Source organism: Suricata suricatta, chromosome 3 (genome assembly GCF_006229205.1).
Source record: "Suricata suricatta isolate VVHF042 chromosome 3, meerkat_22Aug2017_6uvM2_HiC, whole genome shotgun sequence".
NCBI lineage: Eukaryota > Metazoa > Chordata > Mammalia > Carnivora > Herpestidae > Suricata > Suricata suricatta.
The window spans coordinates 173,476,857-173,492,810 of NC_043702.1; the positions used below are offsets into that span (position 1 = coordinate 173,476,857).

Below are 15,954 nucleotides of genomic sequence, written 5' to 3' on the forward strand. Positions count from 1 at the left end.
GGTGGCTGTTTGTTCCTTCTTGTTGTTGTTGTTGTTTTATTTATTCCATAATTATGTGCATACTTTTTGTTTTGTAAAGGGTAACAGAACATCCGTTTTAGTTTTGCTTAAAAGAAAATCTCTGATCTGTCCTTTCGAGAGCAGTTCTATTTTTCACTTTGGTGGGGGGGGGGTCATGCTCACTCGTCCTGAAACATCTACGCCTTCTTTGAGTGACAGGATGGCGAGGCAGGGATCTGGGAGGGAGGCACTCACGGCGGGGGGGTGGGGGGTCACAGCATCGCCGGGCAGAGCGCAGACGTGCCAGCGGCCGCCTCCAGCGTGCAGTGCCTTTTAGACGTTCCTCTTTCTATAAAGTCTTCAAATTTTTGCATATATATTATATATATATGATGTAACGTTATAGAAATATATGTATAATATACATATTTTTTCCAGGGGTATCTGATAGCTCTGTATTTTGTTATGGAAGTTGAGAGAAAAAAAGTATTTTACCTCAGAAATTAAAGTTAAATAAAGAGTACTTTTAAGTAACGTCCGTGGGGTGTCGGTGGTGTTGACGCGCCCGGGCAGTCGTGGCAGAGAACTTGGGGAGCCGGGCCCGCCCGGGAGGGGCCAGCGAGGCGGGGAGGCAGGTCTCCGACCGTCGTGGGGACTGCGGTGTCCCGGTGTCACTGCTGCGATTTCGGCCTCGGGGTTTGGAGGATCCGCGAAGAGACGGGCAGGGCACGAGGCCAGCTAGTCGGTGGGGCGTCCAGCTCTTGGTCTCGGGGTCCTGAGTTCAGGCCCCACGTCGGGCATAAAGCTTGCTGTAGAAGAAATGAGGGGGAACAGCCTGGCAAAGCCGGAGCCGAAGGCCACCGTCTGCGATTCTGTTCCTGCAAAGCGCCCACGGCGGTAGTTGCACAGCAGTTCCCTAGAACGAAGCCGGCCGGGTGGCACCTGCTCTGAAGCGGGGAGCTCCGCAGGCTGCAGACTGTGTCTCCGGAAAAGCGGGTTTAGTAGGTGACCGTCACACGGCAAGCCGGCGCCGCTTCTCGGGAACCCAGCGGAGGACGAGGATCCAGAGGCAGTAGTGGAGCCCACGCCGGGTGTCCTGCCCCACAGACGGTGCCAGACCCTGCCATCCCCCCCACCCCGAAGGTCCTCGCATTCGCAGGACCCTAGTTTGGCTTCTGTGAGGGTCCCGCGAGTCGGGCAGGCCGGGATGGAGGTGGGCTGAGGCCGGATCTCTCCAGGCCGGATCATAAGAGGTCTTAGGAGGTGCCTGGAGGGCTCGCGTTCTGACACGAGTCTGACCATGGCAGCCCCAGCCCCAGGAGCCCCCCTTCCCCAGCCTGTCAGCACCCCCACCCGCCACCACTGGAGCTGGGGGGGGACCGTCGGGCCAGACACGATCGGGGGCCGCTGAGCTCTGCTGGCCTGTGTGGCCACCTCCACGCACAGAACTGTGGGGCTGTTCCGATGCCCAGCAGACAGAGGTGAGCAGGGAAGGCAGCGGGAGGGGAGAAGGGAGGTATGGGGACAGTGGCACTCTGCATACGGCATCTCTGTGGCAAGCGTCCAGGCCCCAGAGGAGTCCCCTGCGGAAGGCGCTGCGGCCCCCTCTCGCCCCTCCCTCTTCACGCTCTCCCTGCAGCTGAGTCCCCCTCCCTGCACACCTGCACCCAGGGCACCCCAGACATGTGTGCTCAAGACCCCTCCCACTAGGGCTGCTCTCTGAGTAGCCCCAGAGGGTCTTTCCGTGTGAGAAAGCAGGTCAAAATCCCCGGGAAGGCCCACTGTGTAGACAGCCGCACTCCGGCATTTCTTCCCCCGTCGTGCTCCTGCTGCCCCCTGTGCTGAGCCCCCGAGGGGGGTGGGGCGGGCTGGTGCTGGCCTTGCCCTCAGAGCCCCAGTTCTGCCTTTCCTGGCTAGAGCCTGTCCGTGCCTCAGTTTCCTATTTTGTGAAACCTGAATGGTGCACATAAAGCACTTAGGACTCAACATGGTTTGTTGTGGTTTTTAAGTCTTCTCCACACCCAGCGTGGGGCTCAAACTCACAACCCCAAAGTCAAGAGTTGGACCCACCGAGCCAGCCAGGCACCCCTCAACATCGTTTTTCTGACGAGGAGACCGGACGTGTGTGCTCGAGGCCGGCTCGGTCCTCGCGCTCCTGTGCTCCGCACGGCTCTGCACCTGCTCGTCCCCCTCTGGCCCCTCTCGAGCGGATCCCCGGCTTACAGACGAGGGAAGGGAGGCCCAGCATGGGCGACCCGACCCAGCCAGTCACACAGGTCTCCGGGCTTGGGGTGCCCTACTTTCCCTGGCCATTGCCTCGGATCTCTGAGGCAAGAGTGAAGACGCGTAAGGGAGAGGGGGACCCCGGCCGTGGTGTTACCCCAGCGTCGGGCCAGGAGGGGAAGCTGGCCTCCGCAGCAGGCCCAGGGCAGGGGCACTTAGGTCTGGCCAAACGGGCTTCGGGGGCCGGGCTGCCTGCCCACCAGGGAGGGAGGGACATCAAAGAGCCAAAGCCTTCACCGCACAGATGGGCCGAGCCTGAGGAGGTCCCCAGCGTCTGTGACCTCAGGCTCCAGGATGTGGGGGCGTGTCCCGGCAGACCACAGAGTGGGGTGCAGCCCAGACATCGGACCCAGCCTGGACGAGAAGCCCAGGCCTCGGCCCCACGTCGCTGCCCCTCGCCTCAGCTGGCAGGGGCGGGTCCCAGCGCTGCTCTGCCACCAGCCTTGGTCCCAGAGAGCCAACCAGCAAGGAGGCACCTCTGGCCTCGCCCTGGAGTCCTACAGGGACCTCACCAGACAGGGTGGGCAGCAGGGTGGAGGGACCCCTCCCTCCAGGAGGCAGAGAGATCTGGGCCTAGCTGCGGCGGGGCAGGACCCCAAGTTCCGAGTGTCGTCAGGGATTCCGTGCTTCCCCGCCCCCATCCCTCGGAGTAACATCCACCGGGGAGAGGGTGGGCAGCCGGCCTCGCCTGGTGTTCTGAGTGAGCTGTGCCTTCTTCGTATGTTTGTCCTCTTGGCAACTGACAGGAAGGGAGGGGAGAGGGGGGAGGGGAAGCAGGCTGGTGGTGGTGCCCTCCGTTGAGGACACGGCAGGCGAATCTGTCCTCTGTCCCTCCCGCTCCCGGCCCGGCTGGACCGCGTCTTCACCTGTGCTTCCCCCACTCCCGCCCCCCGTGTTGAATTCACCACCATCGTCTTGTTCAAGTCCGCGAACTTGCCCTCCGCCGAAAGTTCTTATTGTCCCCGTTTTGCAGATGAAGGAAGCAGAGGTCAAGGAAGTTAAGTTCCTGACTCCGAAGTCCATGCCTTCCTCCGCCCTCCGCCCACCCCCACCAGCACCTCCCCGCCTCTCAGCCGGGACACAGCACCTAGAACAGAGGCTGGAAGGAGCAGGGGACTGAGTGGCTTCAAAGAGGCCCCTGATGTCCCTAAGGGGACCTTATGGAATCCGAATAAAGAATCCAGGGACTCTCCTAGAACAACCGCCAGACCACTCGCGGTCAGTCAGCTGTTCCTCCACGAAACAAATGTGGCGGCCGTGCCTGCAGAGAACAGGGCCCTGCTCTCAGGAACCCCCGCCTGGCCTGGGAGACGGGCAGACGTGATGAACCGCCGGCATTGAGGCAGACGGTGGCCTGGTGACAGTAGCTATCCACGTATCCGACTGGCTTTTCCCCGAGCGCTGCCAGATGCCAGGCTTTGTTGTGGGATTTCCAAGTCCAGTAGGGATCCTCACCCACCAGGAGCTCCCGGGGTCCCTCCTGGTCCGGGGAATTTTCAGTACTGACTGGGGCGGACAGGAACTCAGGTGCCCCCACAGTACTTGGGGAGTTCCCACACCCCTTCTGGAAAGAACCGGAGCCCCGAGTGCCCCTGGTAACCCTGGGCAGTCCCCGCACGGACTGGTGCCCTTCACGGCCACCTCTGGAGCAGCAGCGGCAGTGGGGGCCTCCTCCCAGCTCCTCCCAGCCCTGACCTCCAAGTGGGGCTCGGCCTGAGCCTGGGGCACCGCCACTGCCGGGTGGCGCTCGGTGCTGGAGAGGGTAGGGTGCACTTCCAAAGACGGAGGCCCAGCCCCTTCCAGTCCCGCCTGGTCCCTGTGAACCTAGGTCTTGTCCTCAGAGTCCTAACTGATGCCCCCAGGACACAGATGTGGGAAAGAGGGAGGCATCCCTGGCAGCAGCCTGGAAGGGCTGATGAGAGGGGGGTCGCTCGGCAAGGAAGGAGAGGGCAGTGGGGGAGGGGAATGAGGCCGGAGGGGCAGGGGGGTCCTCTGGCGGGAGGAGCAGAGGCGGAGGTAGGCTCAGAGATGAATTTCCAAGGAGTGGACAGGGGACCCCCCCGAGCCTCCTGCCCGCAGTATTGATCTGCTAGATTACTCAATTTCACCCGTATTGATCAGGTAATTGCTTTATCTCGGGTCTCATTTGAGCTCTGCATTCTCCTGGCTTCCCCTTCTCTCTCCCTCTTGTTTTTCCTATCAGCCTGACACAGGGCTTTTTAACACAGAATATATATATATATATATATATATATATGTTACAGGTTTGGTTAGCCTGCCCTGGGTGGGTGTTGGGGGGCGGATGGGACTCCCTCCAGCCCCTAAATACCCTCTGCTCTCCAGAAGCCCCACCAACTCTGGATGGTGCAAATGTTGGCCATCCCGAGCTCCGAGGTCCAGAAAAGAGCTGGGAAATCGAATCCATGGGCTTCAGCCTCTGCAGCCCCCCTGCCTGGGACCCAGACGCCCCTGTTGATCAGCTGGGCTTTGGGGCATCACCGGGTCTTCGGAACCCTGCCTCTGCTCCCTCACTGCCTGCTCCGGCGCCGCCTCAACAGCGGTAGCGCCCGGCGGCCCTGCCCTCTCTGCAGCCCTGTGTAGGCCCCCCTTCCTACCTCATGCTCCCCCCAGCCCAGTGCCCCACCCCCAGGGCCCAGGCAGCCTGGGGAAGGGGAGCACAGGAAGGAGGTTCACGGCCCCGCCAGAGAGCCCCCGATCAGAGAAGCAACAGCTCCTGGCGTCTAAAGCCTCCCGCTGCAGAAGAGACAGACCCGTCCGAGGACCAGATGGGAAGACAAGGCCCAGAGGGGAGGAGGCAGTGAAGGGTCCTGGACAAGTGTCACTTTGATCACCATCTTCCAGAGCGCAGGTCGTAGACCGCCCGGGCAGAGGGGCAGTAGATTACGGATACAGGAATTGTAATTTGCAAGCAGGACCGCCGGGGCCAAGGGCACATGTCCACCCGGAGCCACGTCCCCCTTCCAGCCCCCGCTCTGGGCTCCTGGCATGCTGCGGGTCCCTGCCCGCACGATGGATGGTGAGCAGCCTGTGCCCCAGATGGCCCCCCGCCCCGAGCAGGGGTGCGGGGAGAGTCGCTGTCTGTCCTCATGCGTAGGCACCTGCTAACATCAGCCGTGGACCAGCTGCAAAGATTCTTAACATCGGAGCTCTGCCTTCAAAACTTCCACTGAGGGCTCGGTTTCTAAAACAGATTAGAGCCTGTGAGATCTCCAAAGATAGTGGAATCTTCATGGTTATTGGCACAACGCTTCAAACACCTCAGAGGTGCCAAAGGGCCAATGTCAGGGCGATTTGAAAAGTCCTGCATTGACACCAAACAGTAGGGGACACCTTTCCCCCAGGGCTGGCCCTGTCTGAGCAGAGACACATGCAGGAATGAGATTTGCTGGTGGGGCCCTGCTCCCCTGTGCGCCCAGACAGCAGAGGGAGGGACAGGAGGGACGGGCACTGGGACAGGGCAGCCAGCGGACTAGAGGGCCCCGACAGGAGGGCAGCCAGCACACTCAGAAGGGGCAAAGCTACAGGTTTAGTCAACAAGATGTGCCAGGCACGGACGGAGGGACTCTCCCCGGGCGTTCAGAGACCCCAGGACATCTCCCTGGTGCCTGTCCTGCCCTTCGCTCTGGCCTCTGGGGTCCAGGCCTGGACCAAGCAGGTCAGTCCAGTGCCGACACTCCCACGTCTGGAAACCAGAGCCGGCGAGGCGGGCGCTGAGGCCTGAGGGCCAGCTCAGGGCCTGGGTTGGGGCAGGGGCAGAGAGCGGCAGCATCCGCCCACTTGTACAAGGAGACGGGACGGGGCGTGCGCGCGTGCACACACACACACACAGGTACGCGCGTGCAGAGACGCTCATGGTGGGCTCCGAAACCAAGCATAAGCCGCACCTCAGAGCCAACCCCGCAGAACCCCGGCCGCGCACAGACCCGGCCTGCACACCCACGTTCCCAGGGACAGGTGTGTGCGGACACACCAGCCACACGCGCTGCGAACGCGAAACCCGACAAGCACCCACGCGTGAAACCGCACCGCCGCGGAGACGCCTACGGACACACACAGTCATTTCCCGGGTCCTCGGAGACACGCAGACACAGGCCTGCTGGCAGGGACAGACGGCCACCCACACGGACGCCCCCACGCAGGCCCAGAGGAGCGGGGAGCACAAAGCCGCCTTCACCTGTGCCCATGGGTGAGCCGCTCGACAAATTCCAGAGCTTCCCCGAGTCTGCCTTGGAGACACGTGCAGGGGGAGGTGAGCTCCTCGACTTGTCACCCCCCCCCCCGGGGGGCCCGGCCCGAGCCTCACAGAGCCGGAGGCCGCCCCACCTCACCTCGCTGGTGACTCCTCCCAGGCTGGGGGTCCCCAGCCCTGAGGACGGTCCGGGAGCGGCCTCTCTGGAGCGGGGGTCCGGGGCGGGCCGGCGGGGGTGGGAGCGTGAGCGAAATGGGTTTATTACTGGGAGTCTGTTGCCTGGATTGGTATCGATCCCACATGTCACCTTCCATTGCCACTAATGGGACATGAAGAGTCTGCTGGACACCTCAGCCGGGCCCCACACCGCGCCGCCCCTCCCCCGGCCTGGCCGCCGCCCCCTCTCCCTCTCCGCCCTGGTCCCCAGCTCCTGAGGTCCCCAGGTGTCCTCTGTCCGGGCTGTCCTTCACCCGCTCCTCCCCGCCGAGTCCAGTCTCAGTCCCGTCTGTCACAACTGGACTGGCCAGGGGACCCTCCTGAACTCAGCCACGTCCCCTGCTGCCCCTCCACCGGCTGCCAGGCCCCGGGGCCGGATCCCTTTTCCTCCCCTCCTTCCTGCTCCTCATCTCTGAGCCCCGACCCGCACTCTGTGCAGCCCCTGATCAGGCCGGGCCCACCCCATGTCTCCTGTCCCGCCCATCGTAAGTTAGAGGCTTACACAGGCCCAAGTAGGGACCCACGTGGGGCGATGAGGTCTTGATCCGCAGTGTCACACAGTGTCCATAGGCTCACGCTGGCCACTGATGTGTGAAAAAGCCCCTGACTAGGACAGGAAACGTGGACTCCAAGCTCACTGGAACACTCTTTGGTTTGCCCCAAGCCTGTGCCATTAAGTCCTGGGGGCTGGACCCTCCGCCCTGGGAGGCCCCCAGAGCAGCTCCAGCCCTAGCGTGGGAAAGGACCATCCTCTGCAGTCTCCACCTCGCCCCGCCCGGAGCCCATGATCGTGTCACTGGGTTAGGGAAACGGAGGTGGCTGGAGCAGTCTGCCTGTTGTGAGCTGGGGCAGTGGGCTTGGCTGCCATATGAGGAGCCGGGGGGGTCCCTTTGGGGTCACTGGCTCAGCAGTCATTGGTGGAACAGCCCCCCGGCCAGGCTGCCTGGGACACCACCAGCGATGGTCACAGGAGCAAGAAGGGCTGGGTTGGATTAGGGGTCGCCACCCCCTCAGGGCACCAGGCCCTTTGCCCGTGTCTTGGGGAGGAAACAGGAGGCCCGGGGTGCCATCCCAGGAGCCAGGGTCTGTGCCAAGCGCCCGGCCTCCGGTGCCCCTGTGAACGGGACTGGGTGCGGGGGCGCAGCTCTGATGGGGTTCACGGGAGTCTGGGAGGAAGCGGGCAGGAGGTGGGCAGAGCGCAGGAGGAGAGGTGAAAACACTCGTTGTGTCAGGAGCAGCTGCTCCAGTTCCTGAAGGGACTGCAAGTTAGCGACAGGTGGACTTTCCTGGGAGCTGGGGTCATGGCAGGAGAGCACGAGAGCAGGAGCCTCCCTCCCTGGAGGCCTCCAGGGTGCCGCCCCCCCCCCCCGCCCCCAGCCCGTGAACTTGTGCAGAAGGTGGTCTGAGCAGCCCGTGGAGTCCAAGCCTTGGACTCAACTCCAAGCCCAGTGGGTCCTCTGAATGGGCGGGGCCTTCGCGGGGAGGACGCTCTTCCTGCCCGCGGGCCCCTGGCCTTGGCATCTTCTGGATCCTTACTCAGGTGGTTCTGGGACCTGAGATGAAGGAGGTAGAGTGAGGTGAGGATGTGTAAGGTCAGGACCACCTGTCCAGGGGAGGAAAGGCCAAGGGCACCTAAGAAAAACACGAGACCCACATCTCGGGACCGACCTTGGCCCCCTCGCTCAGTCTCCGTCTCCTGTGGACATCAGACCTGCCTGGTCCTTGCTAGGCCTGCATCCAACCACCTGGACACACATCCCGTCCGCCCCCCAGGACCCTCTCCCAGAGGCCCCCAGTGGCCTATCTCTCCGTCAATCATCCTCTCCCCCCTCACCTTTCTGTCATGTTAGCTTCGGTTGATTTAACCAGAAAACAACCCCTAGAATTGAATTCCACGGCCCTCCATCCCCATCTCCATCATCTCGAGGCTGGGAGGGGCCGCGTGATGAGGTGGGGAGGGAAGCTTGGCCTCCCAGAGCCAGGGAGGAAAAAAGAAAATCATATTGATTCCCCAGTGACAGCCGCGCACCTTCTCTCCCTGCGGGGACTGGAGAGGGGGGCTCCGGCCCCACAGGCTCGGGGGGCTCGGTCCCCAGGACTTCAAAGTCAGAGGTAGTTTCCCCTTGAGATGCGTCTCCCGGCTCCCTCCTGAGGGGGTAGCCCCCACCCCACCCCTTTCCTGGTCCTCTTCCTTCCCTCGGGGTACCTGATGCCCCCCTAGTCACTTCCTCCTGTCTGGTTTGTGCCTGACTCGGAAGTTCTTGCTGTCTGGCTTTCAGTCATATTAATAGAGAAAAGAAAAAGACGTTTTCCAGAACTCCAGGACGACAGAGACATAGTAAGTGCTTAAAAATCCTCAGAGAAAATACATCGGGTAAACGGCTCCTATCATTTAATACTCTAGACTCAAGGAAAACGCTAGATTGCAGGCCCTGTCTAGCCTCCAGGAGCTCGAGCAGAGCCGGGCCTAGAAGCCCGGAGAGTCGGGGATGAGGCGGGCTGTGTGGGGCGTCTTCTCCAGGCCCGGGCTCCACCTGCACAGGAAGTTCCCTGAGACCGGGATTTGATCGAGGGGAGGCCAGACACCTGGCAGAACTTCCCTGCAGTTCAGGCAGGGCCCTTTGCCTAGAATGGAGGACAGGTGGCCTCCTCACCAGTCTCGGTGTTGGCCTGACGTCTTGGGAGCCACCAGCCCCCGAGGTAGCTCTGGATACAAAGGCCCTACGGAGGGACACCCCTCCTACCACAGCTCTCACCGAGGCGGAGGGGGCACGGGCCGCGGTGCCACTGGCCCTCGAAGGGTTAATGCTATTGTCTGAAAACCACATCGGCTCCCCTGGGAGCTTGGAGATCCCGCTCTCATTTTAAGTAACCCTAACTCGCGTGTGATGAGGGGGGCCGCTGGGCGAGGCGTGCGCCAGAAGGAGCAGGGGACGGAGCAGGGAGGCCACCGCTCCAAGGTAAGGGACTCTGGGGGCAGGCGTGTGGCCAGGCTGGCCTGAGGGAAGGCCCTTCTCACCCCCACCCCTCCCCAGCTTTGTGTCTCGTTGTGGGGCAGCTGGGAAGGGGAGTGGTAAGAAGGAGCCAGCGGAGGCACAGGGGAGAGCCCCAGGGCCACGCGGGGCAGTGTGGTGGTGGTGGGCCCTCCGCCAGGTAGGGAACAGCCGCAGAGCCAGGGCAGCAAGGCGCAGGGACCTCACCAAGGCGGCTGGTGTCTCCTCCCCAGGGGGGGCACCGCTGGGGTCAGAGGTGGTGCTGGCGCCGAGGAGACGCCTGGCGTTGATGGGGTCGAGTCAGGCTGGAGCCGAAGGCAGGACGGGCTCGGGCGCCCCCGGGCCCTGCCATCTGTACGGACGCAGCCCACACAGAGCTCACCGCACCCTCCGAGGGGCTGAGGGTGGGGCCACTGGGGGGTGAGGGCATCACACCCAGGCGTGGGGAGGAGCGGGGGCGCGCCCCAGGGTCCCCGGGATGGGAGAGCTGAGACTGTGCTCCGGCCTGAGCCAGGCTGGCGTGGGCTGGACCCAAGCCTCCCGGGGCTCCCTTCCTCAGGCTCCCGGTGGCCTTCCCCAGAACACGGACCCTGTGCTCTAGGGCAGGTGCGGGCTCTGCGTGCGAGGCTGCAGGAGCGCCGGGAGGGGACACTTCTCTCCCCCGAAGGACCAGAGGAGGAGGGCTGGGGAGGGCTGGGGCAGGGAGAGGGACTCGGTTCAGGCAGGGGACTCAGTGAAGTTCAAGTCCGGGTTCGCTAGGACAGGGCTGAGGACGAGGGTTGAGGTGGAGGCTTCAAGGACTGGGATGGGGGGGGGAGTGAGTCAGGAGGCGGCTGGCAAGGTCCTGACACCCTGGTCCCTGTGGGCTCCATCCTCTGGCTGCCAGTTGCCCAGCTCAGCGTTCGACTGAGCACTTTCACTTCCTCTGGGGGCCTGGCTCCTCGGCCACCTCAGCGCCCGCTGGAGGGGATTTCTTGCTCCTGGGGGGTTGGGGGGGCAGAGGGAAGGATCGGGGATGTCCAGGCAGGGGGATCCCCAGGGCACAGCTGCCGGGAATGAGATGCAAGGAAGGAGGCTGGGTTTGCCCCGGGAGGGCTTTGGGAGGGAGGGGGCTGCAGGAGCCAGGCCAGGGAGCTGGGGGCCGGGCTCAGCTTCGGGGTCTGGAGTATGGATGAGAGAAAGAGCACAGAATCGGGACAGGAAGAGGCAAGAAAACGCAAGCGGCAGGGCCAGAGCCTGTCTCCAGAAGTGAAGACAGAAAGGGAAACACCGCCTCCGCGAAACTGAGACCAAAGAGGGATGGACCACAGAGATGCGGGGACAGAGACTCAGAAGCCTGGTGGCCTGGGGACTGGAGAGAAGGGAGAAGAAGCCATCAGGAAGCAGGAAATGAGCTCAGATTAAAAGGTCAAACGAAGTGGAAACAGAGGCCTGGAGGGGCCAGCCAGGAGAGGGGAGGGTGCAGGGCTGGGAGCCCGTCTTGGCACCCCCACTGCCCATCCCCCAACCCCTGGGCCGCAGCGCTGTGTGACTTTCCCAGGCTGCCCCTCTGCTGCCTCTGGGCTGCGGCCTGGAACAGCTGGGTTTGGATTTCTGCTCCAGGAGTTGCCCCCGGGACCCAGAGATCAGAGTGGGAGGGTCTGCAAGGGGCGGGGGGTGGGGGTGGAGGGGGGGGCAGGGACCGGAGACCCGAGGGCCCCTGGAGGGGGAAGAGAGGTGTGGGAGAAGCAGGCTGCCTGGGGACCCCCCTGGGTGAGCAGCAAGGAGGGGCACTCTCCTGGTTGGGGTTACAGGGGAGAGGGGAGGGGAGGCTCGTCCATTCCCTACATGGAGCATCAAGAAGGGGCCCCTCTGCTCCATGCAGGTCCCCTGAGTTTGGGGACCCGGCAGGAGGGACAAGATGCCCTGGGGACTCTGGGAAGAAAGAACTTTTCCCTCTGCCCCTCCCCCAAGCCCCCCAGGGAAAAAGGGGGTCGGCTTTTAGGGGAGGGGGGCAGCCACCTAACTAACAGCTTTAGCTCATAGCATTAAGGGGGGTCTCAGGGGTCACCACCCTCCACTGGGGGAGAGCTCAGGGGACAGACCAGAGGCGTCTAATCAGATTGGGGATTCGGCAGAAGGGTGGGGGGCGGCGTGCAGTTTATCCACTGTCCCCTCCCCACTGTGACCCTTCAGTCCTCACCTGCACACACGCGCGCGCACACACACACACACACACACCCGCCCTGCACAGCTGGCTCTGTCATTCCCTGGGCACTCTTTCTCCCGGACTCTGTCCCCCCGGAATCAGTCAGGGACTCACCCACCAGGAAGGCTCGGCGGAGGCCAATCGGCCCGACTATGCGGTCAGCCCGGCCAGCCTCTCGGAAGGACCAGCAACAAAGTGACTTTTGACGCAAGTTTTGCTCTTCAGGCGGCATTGCCTTGAGCTCTCAGCTTTTTTTTATTATTCGGAGTGTGTCCATCTCTTTCTCATGCCCTCCCATCTGACTGTCAGGTCCTCAGGCTTCGGGACAAAGAGCCCAACACCGCTAAGGTCAGGAGAGGCTCCACCAGGGCCCAGGACCCCCCACCCTCTCGGCTCCAAAGTTTCAGCCTCAGCTTCTCTGCCCTGATGGACTGATCACAGCTCGGAGCCTGGAGGCAGACAGACCTGTTCCCGAGTCCGGCTCCGCCACCGCACGGGGATCTGATGCGAGGCTCCCCCTCTGTGGGGCCTCAGTTTCCTCGTTTTGGAAAATGGCGATGATAACGCTCACGCCAAGGGGCTCCTGTGGGTCCGGGGAAGGAGCAGAGAGAAAGAGAGGCGAAGCCCAAAGCCGGGGCAGGACAGGGGCCCGGTCCATACTAACTAAACTCTCACAAAGGTAGGATCTGCTCCGGACACTTCCTCTGGCTCCAAGCCCGGACTCAGGCTCGCTCCCTGCTCTCACCAGCCTTCTCTGGGATTCGTTAGTAAATAACGACCTAAAACCTACATTTGTTGTCCTGAGTGCTCCTGTTGCCCAAGGAGACCGCCCCGTAGCCGTGACCGGAGTGACAGGAAGAGTCGCTATAACCCTTCAAGAGACACGAAGCGCTTAAGAGCGGCCCCTCTGATCATTCCAGATTGGGTTCTGACCCTCTGATTTGTAGCTCTCCACGCTGGCCCTCTGAGACCCTGCTGTTGCCGGGGTGGTGACCGGGCAGGGCCCCCCCAGGCCCTGCACAGGAGGGAGGGAGCTGGGGGGCTGCGGTGGGGGCTGGAGCGGGGGGCAGAGCGGGTCACCTCCCCCCAGCCGTTCGGAGCACCCCCACCAGAGCACCAGGAATTGAGAGGAGGCACAGAGAGAGAGAGAGAGAGGGAGAGAGAGAGGGAGAGGGAGAGGGAGAGGGAGGGAGAGGGAGGGAGGGAGAAGGAGGGAGGGAGAGCATGCGCGAGCGAGCGATTCCTGGACTCAGAGAGACTGTCTGGGGGCCCGTCAGCTCCTCGAGGCTCCAGCACAAAGGGGGGGGGTTTGAGGGGAGACGTCTGGAGGGCTTGCAGGGGTGAGGGCTTCCACATCCACACGGTAAGCCCCTCAGAGACCTGAGGGCCTGGGAGGGTCCCCCACGAGGAGACCAGGAAATGGGGGGGGGGGGCTTGACCTCACCTGCTGATCCCACTTGTGGTTTTTGTATTTGGGGTTTTCTCCCCTCGGGGACCAGAGTTGGGGCGTAGCCCACCTGGAGGGCAGAATATCAGACATCTTGAACTAAGACGTCTTGGGACGCCCTCCCACTTGAGAGCTGTGTGACCTGTGACCTTCAGAAGCTCCTGGACCCCTCGGGGCTCCATCTCCCTGCATGCCAGCTCCCGGGCTGCGGGCGGGGCGCACTGAGGACCTCCTCCTCATGCCGGATCCTAAAGCTGCCCCGAGGTCTCCGATCCCCCAGACCTGGAGACACCCAGAGACCCAGCAGCACGGGGGGCCACGCATCAGTCTTCCCTTGGACCGTCTCACCCCTGCACCCCCTCCCCCCTTTCCCAACCCACTTGCCTAAGGTGAGGCAGGCGGGGTCCCAATCCGCTTGAGTTTAGACAGGAGGGACTTCCGGTGGACAAGGCGGGGGAGGAGTTGGGGGCTTCTGTTCAGAGGGGGCAAGAAAGGGAGAGGTTCCAGGATGTCAGCTGTCAGTTCGAGACAGAGGACGGGGAGCGAAAACCTACTTGCACAGACCCCGAGCTGGCGTGTACCCGCTCACCACCATCCACCTTAATTTCCAGAGGTGCCCTTGGCTCCAGCCAGACTGGGTACCCCCCAGGAGCACCCGCCCCCCCAGGGGCTCCTGGTTTGTCGGGTGACCCCCTGGAGCCAAGCATCCCCTGGGAAAGGGAAAGCAGGAGACCAGATGACCTCTGGGAAGGGGGCAGCAGTGGAGGGGGGTCTCCCCAGCTGAGGTGTCTGAGGCCCCAGCAACTTCTGGGGTACCCCACGGGCTCTTGCTACTCAAAGCAGGGTCCGCGGGCCACGGCATCGGCCTCACGCAGGGGCTGGTTAGAAATGCAGAATCTCGGGTACCGCCAATCCCTCGGAATCAGAATCTGCATCTTGGCGAGATCCTCAGTGGATTCTTGCTATAGACAGCGGGTTCTAAGTCCCGACAACACCGCCTGTGAGAGGTGTGCGAGGACGGGGTGTGGCCGCTGAGCCCGCTGTCCGGCCGCTTTCCCTCCGTGAGCCACGTCCGGGAAGTGAGCCGCCGCGGCAGGCAAGCCCTCGGTGCCCCCAGGCCTACTGGCCTGGTACATTCTGGCTGAGAGCAGGGCTCGCCTCACCGGGCTTCCCCCTTTCTCAGAGACTAGACAAGAACCTGGTCCTGTAAGCTACTCCCTGTCCGCCCGAAGTCCTGACCTTGAGGTAGCGCCCGCCCCAGGAGGGGGCCCACCCGCTGCATCTCCCCCACGCCCTGGGGGCGCCCTGCCTCTGGGATCCTCTTCCCTCAGGGACTGGAAGCCGGCCCTCGGCCCTCCCCCCCACCCAGCTCCATCTGGACGGTCTGGGACGGGCTGGTTCTCTCCCCCCTTGGCCTGCATCAGACAAGCTTACGTCTCGGGTGCTCAGTCCCGAGTCTTCTCCCCATCAAAGCCACACTGGGAGCCGGCCAGACCCCATCTTCCGTGGCCGGGGGTCAGTGACTCCGTGGGTGTGTAAGTTCTTGGAGCCCAAGCCTGTGCTGGGCCGTGACCCAGACAGCTGGGGCCCCTATGGCCGCCCGCCGCCCCGAGGGGAAGACAGACAGCGAGCCCACAAAGGCACCGGTGGCAGCTTCATTCCCACTGCCAAGCACTTCCAGAGCACCTACGACGTGCCAGGCGTCTGCTGGGCGCCCGCGGCTCACTGGCGAGAAAGCACAAGCCCCTGCCTTCCCCCGACGTGTGCGCCGGCCCCTGCACCCCGGAGGTGTGGGCCTGGGCATCTACCACCTGCCCCCACTCCAGGTTTACAAAGAGCCCACGATTAATCCCATGTTCTCTTGTCTTCTCTTGGGAAAAGACCCCAATCCTATTAAAGCCCTGAGAGGAGACCTCGTTCTGGGGGCGGGATACAGGACCCTCTGCCTTCCTCCCCATCCATATAAGGGGTCCCAGCCCCGGTCCGCCCTGTGTGCACCCGTCCCCAGAGGGGCTGGGACCTGCCCTCCATGTGGGGGAGCTTCCTGCCTGCCACGGGCCCCCCGCCTCAGGGCCCCTCGTCCCTGTCATCCTCTGTTCTTTCTGCTTTTCTTTCCTCCGTTCTTCGCCTCCCCCTAAGCAGTGACCGGTTCCCCCAGGCCCGGACGCGGCCCTCTTGGCCCCAGGGAAGACCATGCACTGCGGCTGTGGGGCCCAGGGCGTCCCTGTCCCTGCCGTCACAGGCAGCCCCTGGGTCTCAGGTGAGCCTCTGCCGGGCCTCCCTTGCAGCTACAGGGGTAGGGGCCCGGGGTGGGGGGGCAGGGGGCGGGGTTGCCTCTGGGCGGCGCTGTGCCACTCACGCCCCCTCCCCCCAGGCTGGGCCTTCCCGGACTGGGCCTACAAAGCCGAGTCGTCCCCGGGCTCCCGGCAGATCCAGCTCTGGCACTTCATCCTGGAGCTGCTGCAGAAGGAGGAGTTCCGCCATGTCATCGCCTGGCAGCAGGGGGAGTACGGCGAGTTTGTCATCAAGGACCCGGACGAGGTGGCCCGCCTCTGGGGCCGCAGGAAGTGCAAGCCACAGATGAATTACGACAAGCTGAGCCGGGCCCTCAGGTGAG

At 63.3% G+C, this 15,954-nt stretch overlaps 1 protein-coding gene across 1 annotated transcript; it reads left to right on the forward strand.

The window, feature by feature from the left end:
- The first annotated feature begins 9,617 nt into the window (after positions 1-9,617).
- On the forward strand, positions 9,618-15,953 carry LOC115288679 (ETS translocation variant 3-like protein). Its single transcript, XM_029936146.1, has 3 exons — positions 9,618-9,669; positions 15,496-15,597; positions 15,712-15,953. The coding sequence occupies exons 2-3, from the start codon at positions 15,531-15,533 to the stop codon at positions 15,951-15,953; spliced, it is 309 nt and encodes a 102-aa protein (XP_029792006.1). The 5' UTR covers positions 9,618-9,669; positions 15,496-15,530.
- The last annotated feature ends 1 nt before the right edge of the window (position 15,954 follows it).

Coding starts and splice junctions, on each gene's coding strand:
- LOC115288679 (XM_029936146.1), top strand. CDS start 15,531: ATGCACTGCGGCTGTGGGGCCCAGGGCGTCCCTGTCCCTGCCGTCACA. Junction 15,598..15,711: donor AGGCAGCCCCTGGGTCTCAG/GTGAGCCTCTGC, acceptor CCCTCCCCCCAG/GCTGGGCCTTCCCGGACTGG.